Source organism: Stomoxys calcitrans, chromosome 2 (assembly GCF_963082655.1).
Source record: "Stomoxys calcitrans chromosome 2, idStoCalc2.1, whole genome shotgun sequence".
In the NCBI taxonomy this organism is placed as follows: Eukaryota; Metazoa; Arthropoda; class Insecta; order Diptera; family Muscidae; genus Stomoxys; species Stomoxys calcitrans.
In genome coordinates, this window is record NC_081553.1 from 22,670,197 (window position 1) to 22,688,925 (window position 18,729).

At 40.8% G+C, this 18,729-nt stretch overlaps 1 protein-coding gene across 4 annotated transcripts in view; it reads right to left on the reverse strand.

Moving 5' to 3' along the window:
- Positions 1-18,729, reverse strand: part of LOC106083864 (neural cell adhesion molecule L1) — a 557,698-nt gene that overhangs the window by 269,271 nt on the left and 269,698 nt on the right. For all 4 annotated transcript variants that reach the window (XM_059363589.1, XM_059363587.1, XM_059363588.1 and 1 more), the window contains exons 5-8: positions 17,693-17,905; positions 17,402-17,562; positions 17,050-17,185; positions 3,983-4,119 (exon numbers count right to left, since the gene is read on the reverse strand). In XM_059363589.1, the coding sequence (XP_059219572.1) occupies positions 3,983-4,119; positions 17,050-17,185; positions 17,402-17,562; positions 17,693-17,905 (647 nt within the window). The remainder of the gene's footprint in view (positions 1-3,982; positions 4,120-17,049; positions 17,186-17,401; positions 17,563-17,692; positions 17,906-18,729) is intronic.

Below are 18,729 nucleotides of genomic sequence, written 5' to 3' on the forward strand. Positions count from 1 at the left end.
ACCACCATCAGCAACACCATCTACAGCATCAACACTACTCCATCATCAGCCTTCATCTCCTGCTGCTCATCCGCTTAACTTTTCTCTCCCTCTCCCTTGCTGTTGCTGCTGTAGCTGCTGCTGCTTTAGGACATTACAAATGCTCGTAAATAAGTGTGTGCCTCGTTGGTAATACACGCTATATAGGCAACAAAACGAGAAAATCATGGCCTAAGAAGGCTGTATATCCCTTTTGTTGTCATTGCCCTCAGCTGACCTGAGTGTCGCATTAAATCCGTTTAAAACAGCTTGTGTTCAACCCTCAGTCTCATATAAAAAAAAAAAAAACAACCAGAAGAAGACTTTTGTGGAGATGTAGAAATCGGGACCATACGAAAATCACCAGGATTTCAAGTCATAAACTTATGGCCTGGTGCATGCCAGAGGTTAGCCATGGCAAAAGACGCCTATATTCTGTACGTTTAGATTTCTTTCTTTTTTTTGTTGTTTTGCTTTAACTTTTGAAACGGCGATAATGTGGTGGCAACATATTGCGCCTTAACGAGATAAATGTCAGCCCTAAGGGCTTTAAATGCCTACTCAGGACAACGACTATGACAACAGCAACGACATTTAAGTTCAATAAAGGGAACAGCACTAGAAACTAAACGCAATGAAGGAAACAGGACCTTATCAAATGTGACTGCATTGCAAATTAAGTGTAATACTAAGAAAAAGAAAAAAACAACGATAGGAATAGGGCAACAGTTCTTAAGAAGTCTGTTGCCAGAGTTGCCGTTTTAATGGGGATCTTAAAAAAAACCCTAACTATGGTGAGAAAAATACGAGATTCGAGCATGCCAAGATAATTAAAGGGGACAAAAACCAGAGTTGCCGTTTTTAGGGGATTTTGAAATAACATTTGGGTATAATCCGTTATATGCAAATTGCAAATTTTGCCCATGAACCTTCCACTAAGGAACAGGGGAGCAAACTTCTCACCTATCAATGAGTGCAGTTCGATTCAAGTTTAAGCTCAATGATAAGCAGCCTCCTATTTATAGCCGAGTCCGAACGGCGTGCCGCAGTGCAACACCTCTTTAGAGAGAAGTTTTACATGGCATAGTACCTCACAAATGTTGCCAGCATTAGGAGGGGAAAATCACCGCTGAAAATTGTTTTTGATGGTCTCGCCAGGATTCGAACCCAGGCGTTCAGCGTCATGGGCGGATATGCTAACCTCTGCGCTGATATATAACCTCCAATCTGATATATAAAACAAGTAAAAGCGTGCCAAGTTCGGCCGGACGGAATCTTATATACCCTCTACCATGGATCTTATTTGTCAAGTTCTTTTCTTGTTATCTCTTTAAAGGCAAATAGAGGATAAAGGATAACAAGAACAAGTAAAAGCGTGCTAAGTTCGGCCGGGCCGAATCTTATATACCCTCCACCATGGAGCGCATTTGTCGAGTTCTTTTCCCGACATCTCTTCTTAGGCAAAAAAGGATATAAGAAAAGATTTGATCTGCTATTAGAGCGATATCAAGATATGGTCCGGTTTGGACCACAATTAAATTATATCTTGGAACCCTGTGTAAAATGTCAGCCAATTCGAATAAGAATTGCGCCCTTTGGGGGCTCTAGAAGTAAAATAGAGAGATAGATTTATATGGGAGCTATATCGGGCTGTAGATCGATTCAGACCATAATAAACACGTATGTTGATGGTTATGAAAGAATCTGTCTTACAAAATTTCAGGCAAATCAGATAATAATTGCGGCCTTTAGTGGCTCAAGAAGTCAAAATCCCAGATCGGTTTATATGACAGCTATATCAGGTTATGAACCGATTTGAACCATAATTGACACAGTTGTTGAAAGTCATAACAAAACACCTCATGCAAAATTTCAGCCAAATCGGACAATAACTGCGTCCTCTAGTGGCTCAAGAAGTCAAGACCCCAGATCGGTTTATATGACAGCTATATCAGGTTATGAACCGATTTGAACTATACTTTGCACAGTTGTTGAAAGTCATAACAAAACACCTCATGCAAAATTTCAGCCAAATCGGATAATGATTGGGTCCTCTAGAGGCTCAAGAAATCAAGACCCCAGATCGGTTCATATGTCTGCTATATGAGGTCATGGACCGATTTGAACTATTCTAAGCACAGTTGTTGAAAGTCATAATAAAACACCTCATGCAAAATTTCAGCCAAATCGGATAAGAATTGCGCCATCTAGAGGCTTAAGAAGTCAAGACCCAAGATCGGTTTATATAGCAGCTATATCAGGTTACGGAAAGATTAGAATTATTCTTAGCACAGTTGTTGAAAGTCATAATAAAACACCTCATGCAAAATTTCAGCCAAATCGGATAAGAATTGCGCCCTCTAGAGGCTCAAGAAGTCAAGACCCAAGATCGGTTTATATAGCAGCTATATCAGGTTATGGACCGATTTGAACCATACTTGGCACATTTGTTGGAAGTCATAATAAAACACCTCATGCAAAATTTCAGCCAAATCGGATAATAACTTCGTCTTCTAGTGGCTCAAGAAGTCAAGACCCCAGATCGGTTTATATGACAGCTATATCAGGTTATGGACCGATTTGGACTATTCAAAGCACAGTCGTGGAAAGTCATAATAAAACACCTCATGCAAAATTTCAGCTAAATCGGATAATGATTGGGTCCTCTAGAGGCTCAAGAAGTCAAGACTCCAGATCGGTTTGGACTATATCAAGTTATGGACCGATTTGAACTATTCTTAATACAGTTGTTAGAAGTCATAATAAGACACCTCATCCAAAATTTCAGCCAAATCGGATAAAAATTGCGCCCTCTAGAGGCTCAAAAAATCAAGACCCAAGATCGGTTTATATGGCAGCTATATCAGGTTATGGACCGATTTGAACCATACTTGGCACAGTTGTTGGAAGTCATAATAAAACACCTCGTGCAAAATTTCAGCCAAATCGGATAATAACTGCGTCTTCTAGTGGCTCAAGAAGTCAAGACCCAAGATCGGTTTATATGGCAGCTATATCAGGTTATGGACCGATTTGAACCATACTTGGCACAGTTGTTGGATATTATAACAAAACACGTCGTGCAAAAATTCATTTCATTCGGATAAGAATTGCACACTCTAAAGGCTCAAGAAGTCAAGACCCAAGAGCGGATTATATGGCAGCAATATCAGGTTTTGACCGATTTAAACCATATTTGGCACAGTTGTTGGATATTATAACAAAACACGTCGTGCAAAAATTCATTTCATTCGGATAAGAATTGCGCACCCTAGAGGCTCAAGAAGTCAAGACCCATATGGATCGATATGGCCCATTTACAATACCAACCGACCTACACTAATAAGTAATATTTGTGGAAATTTTCAAGTGGCTAGCTTTACTCCTTCGAAAGTTAGCGTGCTTTCGACAGACAGACGGACGGACAGATGGACGGACGGACGGACAGACATGGCTAGATCGACATAAACTGTCACGACGATCAAGAATATATATACTTTATGGGGTCTCAGACGAATATTTCGAGTAGTTACAAATAGAATGACGAAATTAGTATACCCCCCTCCCATGGTGAAGGGTATAAAAATGATTCAAGAGGTGCTTCTATTATTTCTGCTTCATGGTTATTTCCTTTTCGGTAGAGTATTTCTTATAACAATTTGTTTATTGGCAACACTATTTTAATCTTATGCCATGCCTTGGCCATTTCAAAAACATGTTCCATTGTTGTCTCATGTGATGAAAACTGGCCTCTGTTCCATCTTTCATTTATATGCGAAGGCCTGGACAAAGGTCATCAATGGAGGTTATATGGCCCATATACTCCAAAATCATCATCCCCATCATCATCATCATCATGAACAACATATAGAATATTAGATATTATAAAATAGATGCTTAGTATCGTGTATTGCCTTCATGGCCCCTTGACCAGTAGGCGTTGGCTAGGAACGTGGGTACTTACATTTTTAAACCATGAATATGATGTCACGGGTGGCCGGGCATCAGCACGACATTTGAATGTAACATTTTGTCCCTCGGCTCTGGTTACTACGCGACTGGGATCCTCATTGGCCAAATGCACTGAAACCGTTGGTGGATCTACAAAGAGAAAATGGAAACAAGAAGATGAAAAAATATGGCAGCAACGACAACAACAACAACAACAACAATATCAACAAAAGCAGCAAAAGTTCTATTAAGCTACTAACTAACGAAATAAATTGGGCAATTGGAAGAGGCGAGTTTAATGAGCGTTCACAAATTGAATCATAAAAAGCTAAATAATAAATTGAAATTGCTTCAAGAAGAAGGCCACACCAACACCCCCACAAGAGAAGGTGATGGTTTGAGAGAGAGAGAGAGAGAGAGAGCTGGTCACGCTATCCTACGCACAGTTATACAAGCGCACATTGATAGCAGCACACACTTATGCAGAGACACGCTTTTTTGCATCAATGTGCGTAACATAGAGCAAGTATTTGGTTTGGTGTAATAACTGAACAGTGGGGGGATTAACCGAAATTAAGAAACCTCCATTTGGGAGGTTTCTTATTTTGCCATGGTGGACTCTATCCATAGTTAAGCTCTGTTTAGCTTGTATTGTTTGTTTTGCGGACTCAAAATCGACTGAATAGGACAGGGGGTATATTCATTTTGTCATTCCGTTAGCAACACATTGAAAACTCCATTTCCGACCCTACGAGGTAAATATATATTTCCAATCGTCCTAAAATTCTAAAACCTTTTAATGATGTCCGTGTGTCCCTCAGTTGTAAGCACACTACAGCCTTTAAACATTGAGATATTATGTTCAAATTTTGCACAGCCTTGCATTTTTTCCATACGCAGGTTAAGTTCTTGAATGAGCCAAATCGAACTATATGTAGATATAGCTGCCATATACACTCAACTAAATTTGTTATTCAAAACAGCAAAAATCTTTGCTAAGACAGCAGTCTTTGTCTGCTGAAAATAGCAAAGCAGACATCACTTCTGTTTCAGCAAACATAGAGCTGTTGTATTAGCAAACATTTCGGTCAGCTAAATCAGCAAACTAAATCTGCTATATTAAGTATAAAAATCTGCTGAACAAAAATGTATGCTATTTTTATACCCACCACCGAAAGATGGGGGTGTATTCACTTTGCCATTCCGTTTGCAACACATGTTCTTGATCAGTGGATAAAATCTAAGACGATCTAGCCATGAGCGTCCGTCTGTCAATTGAAATCATGCTACAGTCTTTAAAAATAGAGATATTGAGCTGAAATTTTGCATATGTTATTATCTTGTTCATAAGCAGGTTAAGTTCGAAGATGGGCTACATGGGACCATATCTGGATATAGCCTCCGCCGCCGATTTAGGGTCTTAGGCACATAAAAGCCACATTTATTATCCGATTTTGTTGAAAATCGGGGCAGTGAGTTGTATAAAGCCCTTCGACTTCCTTATGTAATTTGGTCCAGTTCGGTTCAGATTTGAATATAGCTGCCATATAGACCGATCCGCCGATTTAGGGTCCAAGGCCCATAAAAGCCACATTTATAATCCGATTTTGCTGAAATTTGGGACAGTGAGTTGTATTAGGCCATTCGACATCCTTCTTCAATTTGGCTCAGATCGGTGCAGTTTTGGATATAGCTGCGATATAGACCGATCTGCCGGTTTAGGGTCTTAGGCACATAAAAGCCACTTTTATTATCCGATTTTACTAAAATTTAGGACAGTGAGTTGCCATAGGCCCTTCGATATCCTTCGTCAATTTTGCTCAGATCGGTTCAGATTTAGATATAGCTGCCATATAGGCCGATCCTCCGATTTAGAGTCATAAGCCCATAAAACACGCATTTATTGTCCGATGTCGCCGATATTTGGGACAGTGAGTAAAGTTAAGCCCCTTGACATACATATGCATTATCGCACAGATCGGTCCAGATTTGGATATAGCTGCCATATAGACCGATCCTCAGATTTAGGGTCTTAGGCCCATTAGGCCCTCCGACGTAATCCATCAATTTGGCTCAGACCGGTTCAGATTTGGATATAGCTGCCATATAGACCGATCCTCCAATTTAGGGTCTTGGGCCCATAAAAGCCACATTTATAATCCGATTTTGGTGAAATTTGGGACAGTGAGTTGTGTTAGGCCCTTCGATATCCTTCGTCAATTTGGCTCAGATCGGTTTAGATTTAGATACAGCTGCCATATAGACCGATCCTCCGATTTAGAGCCATAGGCCCATAAAACACGCATTTATTGTCCGATGTCGCTGAAATTTGGGACAGTGAGTTAAGTTAAGCCCCTTGATATACTTATGCATTATCGCACAGATCGGTCCAGATTTGGATATAGCTGCCATATAGACCGATCCTCAGATTTAGGGTCTTAGGCCCATCAAGGCCACATTTATTATCCGATTTTGCTGAAATTTGGGACAGTGAGTTGTGTTAGGCCCTTCGACATCCTTCTTCAATTTGGCTCAGATCGGTCCAGATTAGGATGTAGCTGCGATATAGACCGATCTGCCGGTTTAGGGTTTTAGGCACATAAAAGCCACATTTATTATCCGATTTTACTAATATTTAGGACAGTGAGTTGTGCTGGGACCTTCGACATCCTTCTTCAATTTGGCCCAGATCGTTCCAGATTAGGATATAGCTGCCATATCGACTGATGCGCCGATTTAGGGTCTTAGGCCCATAAAGGCCACATTTATTACCCGATTTTGCTGAAATTTGGGACAGTGCGTTGTCTTAGGCCCTTCGACGTCCTCCATCAATTTGGCTCAGATCGGTTCAGATTTGGATATAGCTGCCATATAGACCGATCCTCCAATTTAGGGTCTTGGGCCCATAAAAGCCACATTTATAATCCGATTTTGCTGAAATTTGGGACAGTGAGTTGTATTAGGCCCTTTAACATCCTCCGTCAATTTGGCTCAGATCGGTCCAGATTTTGATACAGCTGCCATATAGACCGATCCTCCGATTTGGGGTCATATGCCCATAAAACACGCATTTATTGTCCGATGTCGCCGTAATTTGGAACAGTAAGTTAAGTTAAGCCCCTTGACATACTTATGCATTATCGCACAGATCGGTACAGATTTGGATATAGCTGCCATATAGACCGATCCGCCGATTAAAGACTTTGGGCCCATAAAAGGCGCATTTATTGTCCGAAGTCGCCGAAATTTGGGACAGTGAGTTATGTTAAGACCTTCGACATTCTGTTCCAATTTGGCTCAGATCAGTCGAGATTTGGATATAGCTGCCATATAGACCGATCACTCGCTTTAAGGTTTTGGGCCCATAAAAGGCGCATTTATTAGCCGATTTTACTGGAATTTGGGACAGCAAGTTGTTTTAGGCTCTTCGACATTTTTCTTCAATTTGGCCCAGATCGGTTCAGATTTGGATATAGCTGCCATATAGACCGATATCTCTATTTTAAGTCTTGGCCACATAAAAGGCGCATTTATTATCCGATTTCACTGAAACTGTATAAAGTGACTTATGTTAGGCTTTTCGAAATCCGTGTCATATATGATTCGAATCGGTTTATTTTTAGATATAGCCACTAAAAAGACCAATATTTTGCTATACACAATTGGAGAATGACTTGTACTTATTAGTATTTGGTCTAAATCGGAATATATTTCGATGTAACTTCTATGGGGCATAAGGTATGCATTTTCACCGGATTTTGACGAAAGGTGGTTCACATATACACCCGAGGTGGTGGGTATCCAAAGTTCGGCCCGGCGACCTTAATGCCTTTTTATTTGTTTATGTTTGCCTGTTACTTTTTTCGACCACTTTAGGCATTTTTATACCCACTACCATAGGATGGGGGTATACTAATCTAGTCATTCCGTTTGTAACACCTCGAATAATTGATCTAGGACCCCATAAAGTACATATATTCTTGGTCGTCTTGAAATTCTGATTCGAACGCGTAGAGCTAGCCGCTTGAAATTTTTCACAGATACTTGATATTGATGTAGGTCTTTGGGGATGGCAAACGGGCTATATCGGTTCACATTTAATTATGCAAATGCAAATTTTGCCATGATCATTCCACTAAGGAACAGAGGCAAACTTCTCACATATTAATGAGTGCAGTCCAATTCAAATTTAAGCCCATTGATAAGGGTCCTCCTTTTTATAGCCGAGTCCGAACGGAGCGACACTTCTTTGGAGATAAGTTTTACATGGCATAGTACATCACAAATGTTGTCGGCATTAGAAGCGGAAAACCACCGCTGAAAATTTTTTTTGATGGTCTCGCAAGGATTCGAACCCAGGCGATCAGCGTCATAGGCGGACATGCTAATCTCTGCCCTACGGTGGCCACTAATTTATGTATACAGCTTCCTTATAAACCGATCTCCCGATTTGACCTCTTGAACCCTTACAAGCCGCTATTTTGGTCCGATTTGGATCACATTTTGCACGTAGTGTTCTGTTATAACTTCCAACAACTGTGTCAAGTACGGTTCAAATCGGTCTATAACCTGACATAGCTCCCATTTAAACCGATCTCCCGATTTGACCTCTTGAACCCTTACAAGCCACAATTTTGATCCGATTTGTCTGAAATTTTGCACGAAGTGTTCTGTGACGACTTCCAACAACTGTGTCAAGTACGGTCCAAATCGGTCTATAACCTGATATAGCTCCCATATAAACCAATCTCCCGATTAGACTTCTTGAGCCCTTACAAGCCGCAATTTTGGTCCGATTTGGCTGTCATATCAACCGATCTTGAATCTTGACTTTTTGAGTCTCTAAGGGCGCAATTCTTATCCGATTTAGCTGAAATTTTTCATGACGTGTTTTGTTACGACTTTCAACAACTGTGCCAATTATGGTTTAAATTGTTTTGCCTAAAAAGAGAGAAGGGAAAAGAACTCGACAAATGCGATCCATGGTGGAGGGTATATATGATTCGTCCAGGCCGAACTTTTACTTGTTTCTTTCTCCATCCCCTTCATAATTAAACAACAGCCATTCCTAGCAAACAACCGACTTTTCAGCAGTCAGTCTGCTGCTCTTGCAGAACTACTGCTTTAATGGCTGAACTCCTGCTATAACAGCAGCAAAAATAATTGATAATATTCAGCAGACAGTGTTTGCTGTTTTCAGCAAACTTTTTCTATGAGTGCATACCGATCTGGCAATGTAGGGTCTTTAGCCCGTAACAGGCGCATTTATTATCCGATTTCGATGAAAACAGTGAGTTGTCTTGACATTTGACTCAAATATGGTTCAGATCGGACCAAATTTAATTAAAGCTGTCATATAGATCGATCTGCTGATTTATGGTCTTAAGCCCATAATAATTTTTGCCATTTTGAATAACAAATTTCGCTGATTCGTTTGCATACCATAAAACTCCCCTTCCATGACAAGCTATCTAACATAAGAAACTGACCAAGGTTCCCACTGTTTCCAATTGCAGACATCTCTCTTTTCGAGTGTCGAACATATGCCGTTTTGCAAATTTGTACAATTTGTTGGTTCATATCTGGTCTACAATTACATTGGCATACTGTATTCTGAGACTAGTGAGCAATGAGTGAGTGAGTGAGTGAGTGAGTGAGTGAGTGAGTCTTCTTCGTCCAACATTCATTGAAAGCCATTAGTTACGGTTGTATTCGCATTCAACCGTTACATGGTGATTTTCGTTTTTTCTCCTCTCTAGCTGGCATTGCGATTCGTTTCTATCAACTGCACACCTACAGCTACACCTCCATAATGAAGGTCCATTCAAACTGTCAGTCAGTCCAATGGTTTGTTGCCCCGACCGCCTGCCTTGACTACATTCTGATTTTAGTCCCTTTGCGTCTCAATCCACTGCCTTGCCAAAGCCTCTAAGGATACAACATTCAATTGCTACAATGGACCATTATGCGGCTTTATGCACAAGGCATGCCAAGGCACAGAAAACTGCTGACGTTGGTTGTGAATTATTAAAATGCTTTCTTGGATTTACTGTGGCTGTTGTCTCCTCGACTACGAAACATTGGACCAAAAACTTGCAGACAAATCGCAAGTCCCCTTAGCTGCCACAACAAACCGAAAAAGAATTATAAACACCATGAGTTAGGCGACTTCACTACTTTCGTAACGAAAATCTATGGACTACGCCAAGAAGCCGCCGCAGCAGCATTGTGGCAATTGTGGCAATAGCCAAGGGGGTAGCCTGGAAATCCCATAGCCTGGAAATGTCATAGGAAACTTTAATAATTGTCTACTTCCTATGCCAATGAGGTAGGCTTAGAGAGCGTTTTTGGTTAGGATGACAACCAACACTTCAATGCGTTATTTAATAGACTAGAACGGAGCAAATGAATGTCAATGTCTCGCTGAATGTGAATGGAATAAACTTGACGTGATCGGAGTCTTGTCGTCTTCGGCCAGCATATCTCTCCTCCCAACTCTGTTTACAGCAGACCAGCAAAGGACAAAGGCCACAATCGTTGGAAGGCAAACTCATAAAAGAGCTTAAGCACGCACATTTTGTCCAATTCCATGTAATAAAATCAAATAGGAAATTGTGTATTTTCCATAAATTACCCAATAATTACTGAAGAAGTGTATCCTCTATGGCCAGCACAATACCCATGGAAATTTTACGACAACTAAGGCCTAAATGTTCTTCTACTCTGTCTAAAAGTAGAAGACTCCAACTGGCGGGGGAGAGACAAGTGAAGGCAATATTGGCATTGTCAGGGCGTTTGGACATTTTTATATATGGACGCCTTGTCAGATCTATTACTCCCTCTTGTTTGAGTCTGCCAATTTCTTTAATCAACTTTACAATAAAATAAGGCCAATGTTGCCACCGTTCACCCTGCCCCTCTAATCGAAATATGTTGAACAAATTTACCATGTTATTTCACTACATTTTCACATATGTCAGCATAAAGTCTAGGAAAAAAAAAAACCGGGTTCGGAAAAAAGATATTAAGGAGTAAAGATTGGAAAAAAAACAAAGAAATTAAAAACAACTAAAAGCGTGATAAGTTCGGCAGGGTAGAATCTTAAATACCCTCCACCATGGTTCGCATTTCTCAAGTTCTTTGGCCGATATCTCTTTATAGGGAAACAAAGGACAATGGATAAGAATTGCTATGCTATTTTAGCTATACCAAGTTCTGAACCGTTTGGGGACATACTTGATGGGGCTGTTGGAGACAAAATTAGAATTCATCGTGCAAAATTTCAGCCAAATCGGATACGAATTGCGGCCTATAGTGGCTCAAGATATAAAATTGGGTGATCTGGGATATGGGAGCTATATAAGGTTATGGACTGATACAGGCTATATTTAAAGGGTATTTTGAAGGTCAATCAAGAAGTCGGTGTGCAAAATATCAGCCAAATCCGATTAGAACTTCTGCCTCTAGAGGCTCACGAAGTATAATCGGGAGATGGGTTTATATTGGAGTTATATCAGGTTATGAACCGATTAGAACCATACCTGGCACAGTTGTCAAAAGTTAGAACAAACAATTAAAAGCGTGCTTAGTTCAATCGGGCCGAATCTTTTATATCCTCCGCCATGGATCGCATTTTTCAAGTTCTTTTCCCGGTGTCTCTTTTTAGGCAAACAAAGTAAAGGAACGGAAAAAAGAAAAGAATTGCTATGCTATTGGAGTTATATAAAGTTATGGTCCGATTCAAACTATTGGGTTGCCCAAAAAGTAATTGCGGATTTTTCATATAGTCGGCGTTGACAAATTTTTTCACAGCTTATGACTCTGTAATTGCATTCATTCTTCTGTCAGTTATCAGCTGTTACTTTTAGCTTGCTTTAGAAAAAAAGTGTAAAAAAAGTATATTTGATTAAAGTCTTATTAAGTCTTATTAAAAATGCATTTACTTTCTATTAAAAAATCCGCAATTACTTTTTGGGCAACCAATATAATGGAATGAATGTTGTCAGAAGTCATTGTGTAACATTTCAGCCAAATCGAATAAGAATCGCTCCCCTTAGGGGCTCAAAATTGAAATAGGAAGATCGTTTCATAGGGGAGGTGTAATTGGCTATAGACCGATTCAGACCACGTATGTGGAAGGTCATGGGAGAAGCAGTTGTACAAATCAAATTCACTCAAATCAGATAATAATTGCGTCCTATAGAGGCTCAAGAAGTCAAGATCCCAGATCGTTTTATATGGCAGGTATATCAGATCATGGACCAATTTGAACCATACTTTGTTGCACAATTTTTGGAAGTCATAAAGAAGCACGTTATGCAAAATTTCAGCCAAATCGGCTAGGATTTGTGCCCTCCAAAGGTTCAAGGATCAAGACCCCAGATAGGTTTATATGACAGCTATATCAGGTTATGCACCGATTTCACCCATACTTGGCACGTTTGTTGGCAATCATTCCAAAACACCTCATGCAAAATTTCAGCCAAATCGGAAAAGAATTGCGTCCTCTAGTGGCTCAAGAAGTCAAGATTTAAGATCGGTTGATATGGCAGCTACATCAGGTTATGTTCCGATTTGAACCATTCTTGGTCATGACGAAACACGTCGTGCAAAATTTAAGCCATAGGAATTTCGCCCTCTAGTGGCTCAAGAAGTCAAGATCCCAGATCAGTTTATACTACAGCTATATCAGGTTATGCAACGATTTCAACCATACTTAGCACAGTTGTTGGAAGCCATAACACAGCATTCAAAATTTCAACCAAGTCGGATACAAATTGCGCCCTATATTGGCTCAAGAAGTCAAGACCCAAGATCGGTTTATATGGCAGCTATTTCAGGTTATGATCCTATTTGAATCATACACAGTTGTTGGAAGTGATACAGTTGTTGGAAGTGATACCAAAATTTCAGTCGAATCGGGCCAGTATTGCGCCCTCTAGAGGCTCAAGAAGTCAAGACCCAAAATCGGTATATATGGCAGCTATTTCAAGCATGGACCGACTTATCCCATTTACAATCTCAACCGCCCGACACCTATAACAAGTATTTGTGCAAAATATGAAGCGGCTAGCTTTACTCCTTCGATATTTAGCGTGTTTTCGACCGTTAGACGGACGGACGGGCATGGCTAGATCGACATAAAATGTCATGACGATCAAGAATTCATATACATTATTGGGTTTGAGACGAAAATTTCGAGGAGGACCCATCCTATGGTGGAGGGTATACAAATTTCATGAACAATTTCAGCCAAATCGGATAATAATTGCGCTCTCTATAGGCTCAAGAAGTCAAGATCCTAAAACGATTTATATGGAAGCTATATCAGGTTATGAACCGATTTTAACCGTACTTTGCAAAGTTGTGGATGGTCCAACCAAAACACTTCGTGCAAAATTTCGATAAAAATTCGATACAAATTGCGCCCTCTAACGACTCTAGAAGTCAAGATCCGAGATCGGTTTATATAGGAGCTATATCAGGTTATACATTTAAAGTCGATTTTGCCATGTCCGTGTGTCCAAAGCGCGCTATCTTTGGAAGAGGTAGAGGTATTCACTTGAACTTTTGCACAAATATATTCTACTAATCGTTCAGCTAAGATCGGTTGGGGTTGTAAATGAGTCATATCGATTCATGTTTTGGTATAGATGGCATGCAAACCGATCTCGTATCTCGACTTCTTTATCGTCTAGAGGGCGCAATTCGCTGATATTTTGCACAATGACTTCTTTATATCTCTGGCAATATCCGTCATAACATTTAAAGTCGATCTTGCCATGTCCGTGTGTCCAAGGCGCGCTATTTTTGGAAGGGGGTAAAGATAGTCAATTGAAATTTTGCAAAAATATATTCTACTAATCGTTCAACTAAGGTCGGTTGCTATTTTAAATGGGTCATATCGGTCCATGTTTTGGTATAGATATCTATATGGCAGCTATATCCAAATCTGGACCGATTTCGACTAAGTTGCAGATACATGTCGAAGAGCCTAACACAACTCACTGTCCCAAATATCGGCGAAATCGGACAATAAATTCGCCTTTTATGGCCCCAAAACCTTAAATCAAAAGATCGGTCTACATTGCAGCTATATCCAAATCTGGACCGATCTGAGCCAAATTAAAAATTAATATCGAAAGTTTTATCACAACTCTCCGTCCCAAATTTCGGCGACATCGGACAATAAATGCGATTTTTATGGGCTCAAAACGTTAAATCGAGAGATCGGTCTATATGGCAGCTATATTCAAATCTGGGCCGATCTGGGCCAAATTGACAAAGGATGTCGAAGGGCCTAAGACAACTCATTGTCCCAAATTTGAGCAAAATCGGATAATAAATGTGGCTTTTATGGGTCTAAGACCCTAAATCGGAGGATCGGTCTATATGGCAGCTATATCCAAATCTGGACCGATCTGAGCCAAATTGACGGAGGATGTTGGGGGGTCCAACACAACTCACTGTCCCAATTTTCAGCAAAATCGGATATTAAATGTGGCTTTTATGGGTCTGAGACCCTTAATCGGCGGATCGGTCTATATGGGGGCTATATCAAGATATAGTCCGATTTGGCCCATCTTCGAACTTAACCTGCTTGTGAACAAAAAAAAAAAATCTGTGCAAAGTTTCAGCTCAATATCTCAATTTTTGAAGACTGTAGCGTGATTTCAACAGACAGACGGACGGACATGTCTAGATCGTCTTAGATTTTTTCGCTGATCAAGAATATATATACTTTATAGGGTCGGAAATGGATATTTCGATGTGTTGCAAACGGAATGACAAAATGAATATACCCCCATCCGTCGGTGGTGGGTATAAAAAAAATTAAGATAGGAATCCCGTGCTACTTACAAAATCTTTAATTGTTTTCAATACCACTCCCCTAAGTTGCTTCATGTCTGGTATTGTGTCCCCACCTAAGTGCCGGTACCTGTTAGACGCGAAATCCTATCAATGACAAACGAAATGCTCCAACGTCTCATCATCTTCCCCTCATGCCCTACACAAGCTATCACTTGCAGCACCAATTTTTCATAAGTGAGCTCGTAGTCCTTTGTGTCCCATAATGATACCAATAGCTATACTGACCTCCTTCTTACTTCCTTTCAGTAATAGCCTCGTCCTTTCACTCTGGATCCCCGCCATAGGATTTTCGCCAACCTACCGAGCGTTTCGCTGTTCCACAATGTTGCTTGCGCATTCATCACCCACTCCCTTAACTTGGACTGCGTCGACCCAAAAGTCTTCGGGTTAACCAAGTTTATAGACGGCAGTCCTCTGGCCTTTCCCGCCAAATTGTCTGCCATTTCATTTCCTCTTACTCCACTATGGCCCGGCACTCAAACGATGCGTATTTTGCTATCTTCAGAGAAGGCGTTAATCTCCTTCTTAAACTGCAAGACTGTTCGTGACGTTAACGTCTTCGTGGTTATTGCCCTTGTGGCCATTTTACTGTTTGTAAATATGTTCACACTCGACGTCCTTGCGTGAACACCACACCACCTCATGCATTCCGTGATCGCCCGGATCTCTGTCTGCGAAACCATTTTATGGTCAGGCAGTCTAAAATAGTCCCTGGGTTCTCAATGTAGACCCCCAGGCCCACTCTGTCCTCAACATGATCTTCCAGATAGCAATACTAGGGTCCCTTCAATTCAAGACTTTCCTTCCTTCTAGGTTTCCTATTGTCTCCTCGATTATACCTTGAGGGTATGAGCTGCTCCCATTCTCAATCCATTCTTTCATTGCCTTAAATCTCATAGCCGAACTTGCTGCCTCACATTTAATCTGTATTTCATGGGTCGGATATCTAGAATAGTCTCCAGTGCCCTAGTAGGTGAGGTCCTCATCGCTCCGCCTATTCCGAGACAACATGTTCTCTGAACCTGTGGTATGGTCCTTATGATGCACTTTTTCTCCATAGCAGTCCACCAACCTACTGAACCGTAAGTAAGTATTGGTCTTATCACACTTATGTAGAGCCATTGGTCTATCCTCGTATTCAGGCCCCATTTCGAGCCTACGGCCCATCTACACAGTGCCCAACATCTGTGAGCCTTCTCAGTACGCTCCTGAATGTGACACTTCCAATTAAGTTTCCCATCCAAGATCATTCCATCCAAGATTGACTTTGTAAGATATCGAAATCGTTTTATTGAGGAAACGTGGTAAGTCAAATTGGTCCACCTTCGTTTTTCTCTCGTGAACAAGCCCCCCTGGGTCTAGCCCAGTCATATGTCATATGCAGGACCTTTTGGCCCTTCTGAATAGCTGGTTCGGATCCATACCCCTAAGAAGTATTATAACAACGTCTATATAGCAGACGGGTTCAAATCCCTCCTCAGTCAGCATCCATAGTGGGTTATTTATGTTGGTCACCCAAAGGAGTGGCGATAAAATGCCCCCCTGCGGCTTGCCGCAATTTAGCCATATGCAAGACATTTTTGGCCCTTCTACATAGCTGATATGGATCCTTACACCTTAGAAGTATTTATTATAACATCGTCTGCATAGCGACAGCTTCAAATCTCTTCTCAGTCGACGTCCGTAATAGGTCAATTATGATGGTCACCCAGAGGAGTGCCGATAAAATGCCCCCTGTAGCGTGCCACTTTCTCCCTTATATTTATGTCATGAAAGCCGCATTTTATCCAACTATTCCATAGCATATGGTTTATCCAGGCTCTAAGGAGCCGGTCCACCCGGTATTGGTCTAAGGATTGGATCAGAGTGTTGTATTAAAAATTTGAAAAAAAAAAACGTTCATTAATCGCCCAAACGGGGTGATACGGGGTGATCTTCCACATTATAAAATTGGTAAAAAATTCTATATCATGTCTAATTTTCTAACCGAATGACCGGTTACAGTTAATAGCATTAAAACACTCTATGTCTACATGTGCGTGTGTGTGTGTGTGTGTGCCTTCATGTTCCATCAACGTTTGTGTGCATGCATGTAGTAGTGTGTCTCTAGTTATGTCAAGGGAAACGGAAACTAAGCATTTGCTGACAGAGTAACAGTAACACTAACACCAGCTGCTGCAGCAACTGCAAAGAATTTGGCCAACTTACATGCCACACGTATGACTCGTTTATCTTCGATGGCGCCACCAGAAAAACGTATATTCGATGCACGACATGTCAGCTCAGCGTTATCATTCTCCGAAGTTACCTTTAATGTCAAAATGCTGGTTGTTTTGTTGGCATCCTGCAAAATACAAAAAAAAAAAAAATAGAAAAATAGTAAACCTCAATGTTAGCAGAGTGTTGGGCGATAGATAGAGCTAAAGGTAAGGCAAAAACACAAAATCTTGCCAACCAACCAAACAGCCAGTCAACATATGTGTGTGTGCGCCGGTCTGACAACACAAAAAGGAAATACAACATTTTTTTGCTTACTCTCTTTTAAGGTTTACATACATACCTCTCTCACTATAACCTCTGGATTACGTATGGGCTCACCATCCATGAGCCAAGTGATTTTGGCGGGCGGATGTGAACCTACCGACTCACAACGCAATGGCACAGGATGTCCTGCGGTCAGCAAATCATTTGGTGTTATAATTTTCACTTTTAATGGTTTCACTGCAAAAACACACAAAGAGAGAAAGAGCGAAGGAAATACGGTAAGAAAGAAGACAAAAGAGATGCCATGCCAGTACGAGTTGCGAAAACCCATTTCCTTCTCAATCAGCAATGAATGTGAAATACTTACAATAGACCTGCAGCGAGACCTCTTTGACAACTGGCTCTATCAGTTTGGTGCCTTGAGCTCGGCATTGGATTTTCGTGCCGTAGTATTCTCTAGGTGTTGTGCCTATTAGCAATTGGTTGACTATGACGGTGGCTCCCTCTTCCACTGATGTATGGCTGGTACCAATTAATTCCGTATCACCTTTCCACCACGTTACCTTTGGTGGGGGACGTCCTGAAGGCGCAGAGAAATGAAATGAAAGAAATTTCATGAATATTACATGCTGGCCAATTCTGTCCATAAGATGAACAGCAGAAAATAAAACAAAAATTGCATTTCATTAAAGTCATTGTCAATTTGATTTTTATTTGATTAAGTAGATATTGGAATAAAGCAAGGAACGAAAGTGAGTTGGGGTTCGCAGAACAGGAATCTTTTTAATAGAGTTGGGAAAAGACAGAATAAACGAATGACACACATTTTCTGTTGCTAAAGGTTTATCTAGAATCTTGATGGCAGTGCGTTTGACTCCATGGGAAATGAAAGTTCGGAGAAGGCAATCAACGACTTGTGTCAACTGTAAAGAATCCAATATTTAATATTAATACAATATAAGGGATCAAGGATCTGGGGGCCCCAAAACCCCCAACAGGACAGGTAGGCCGATCGGCACAGCTCAGGACTTAAATGAAAGGTTTTTGAAGCTAAATTATGAAGCGGAAAACAAATTTGGCACTGAAGGTTTGGGGGACTGCCGCAACCCAAAACTGGAATCAAATGTAGAGCGCAAATCGGATATTAATATTTGATCCCAATATTTGAGGGGCCACCCATTTAGGCGGGCAAAGGGTCATGGTATACTATTTTGAAGCACTCCGTCCCAGTTTTTTCTTCATGAACCACAATACTAGTGCGATTTGGTTCAACTTTGGTCCAACAACCGCACCAAGGCAAGTCCACAAGTAGACATAGTTCCCTCATAAAGTGTCAAATGACATCCTGAGTTGCTGAAAACTAAATCATTCATTATATCCTACACCACTACTGTGGCACAGGGT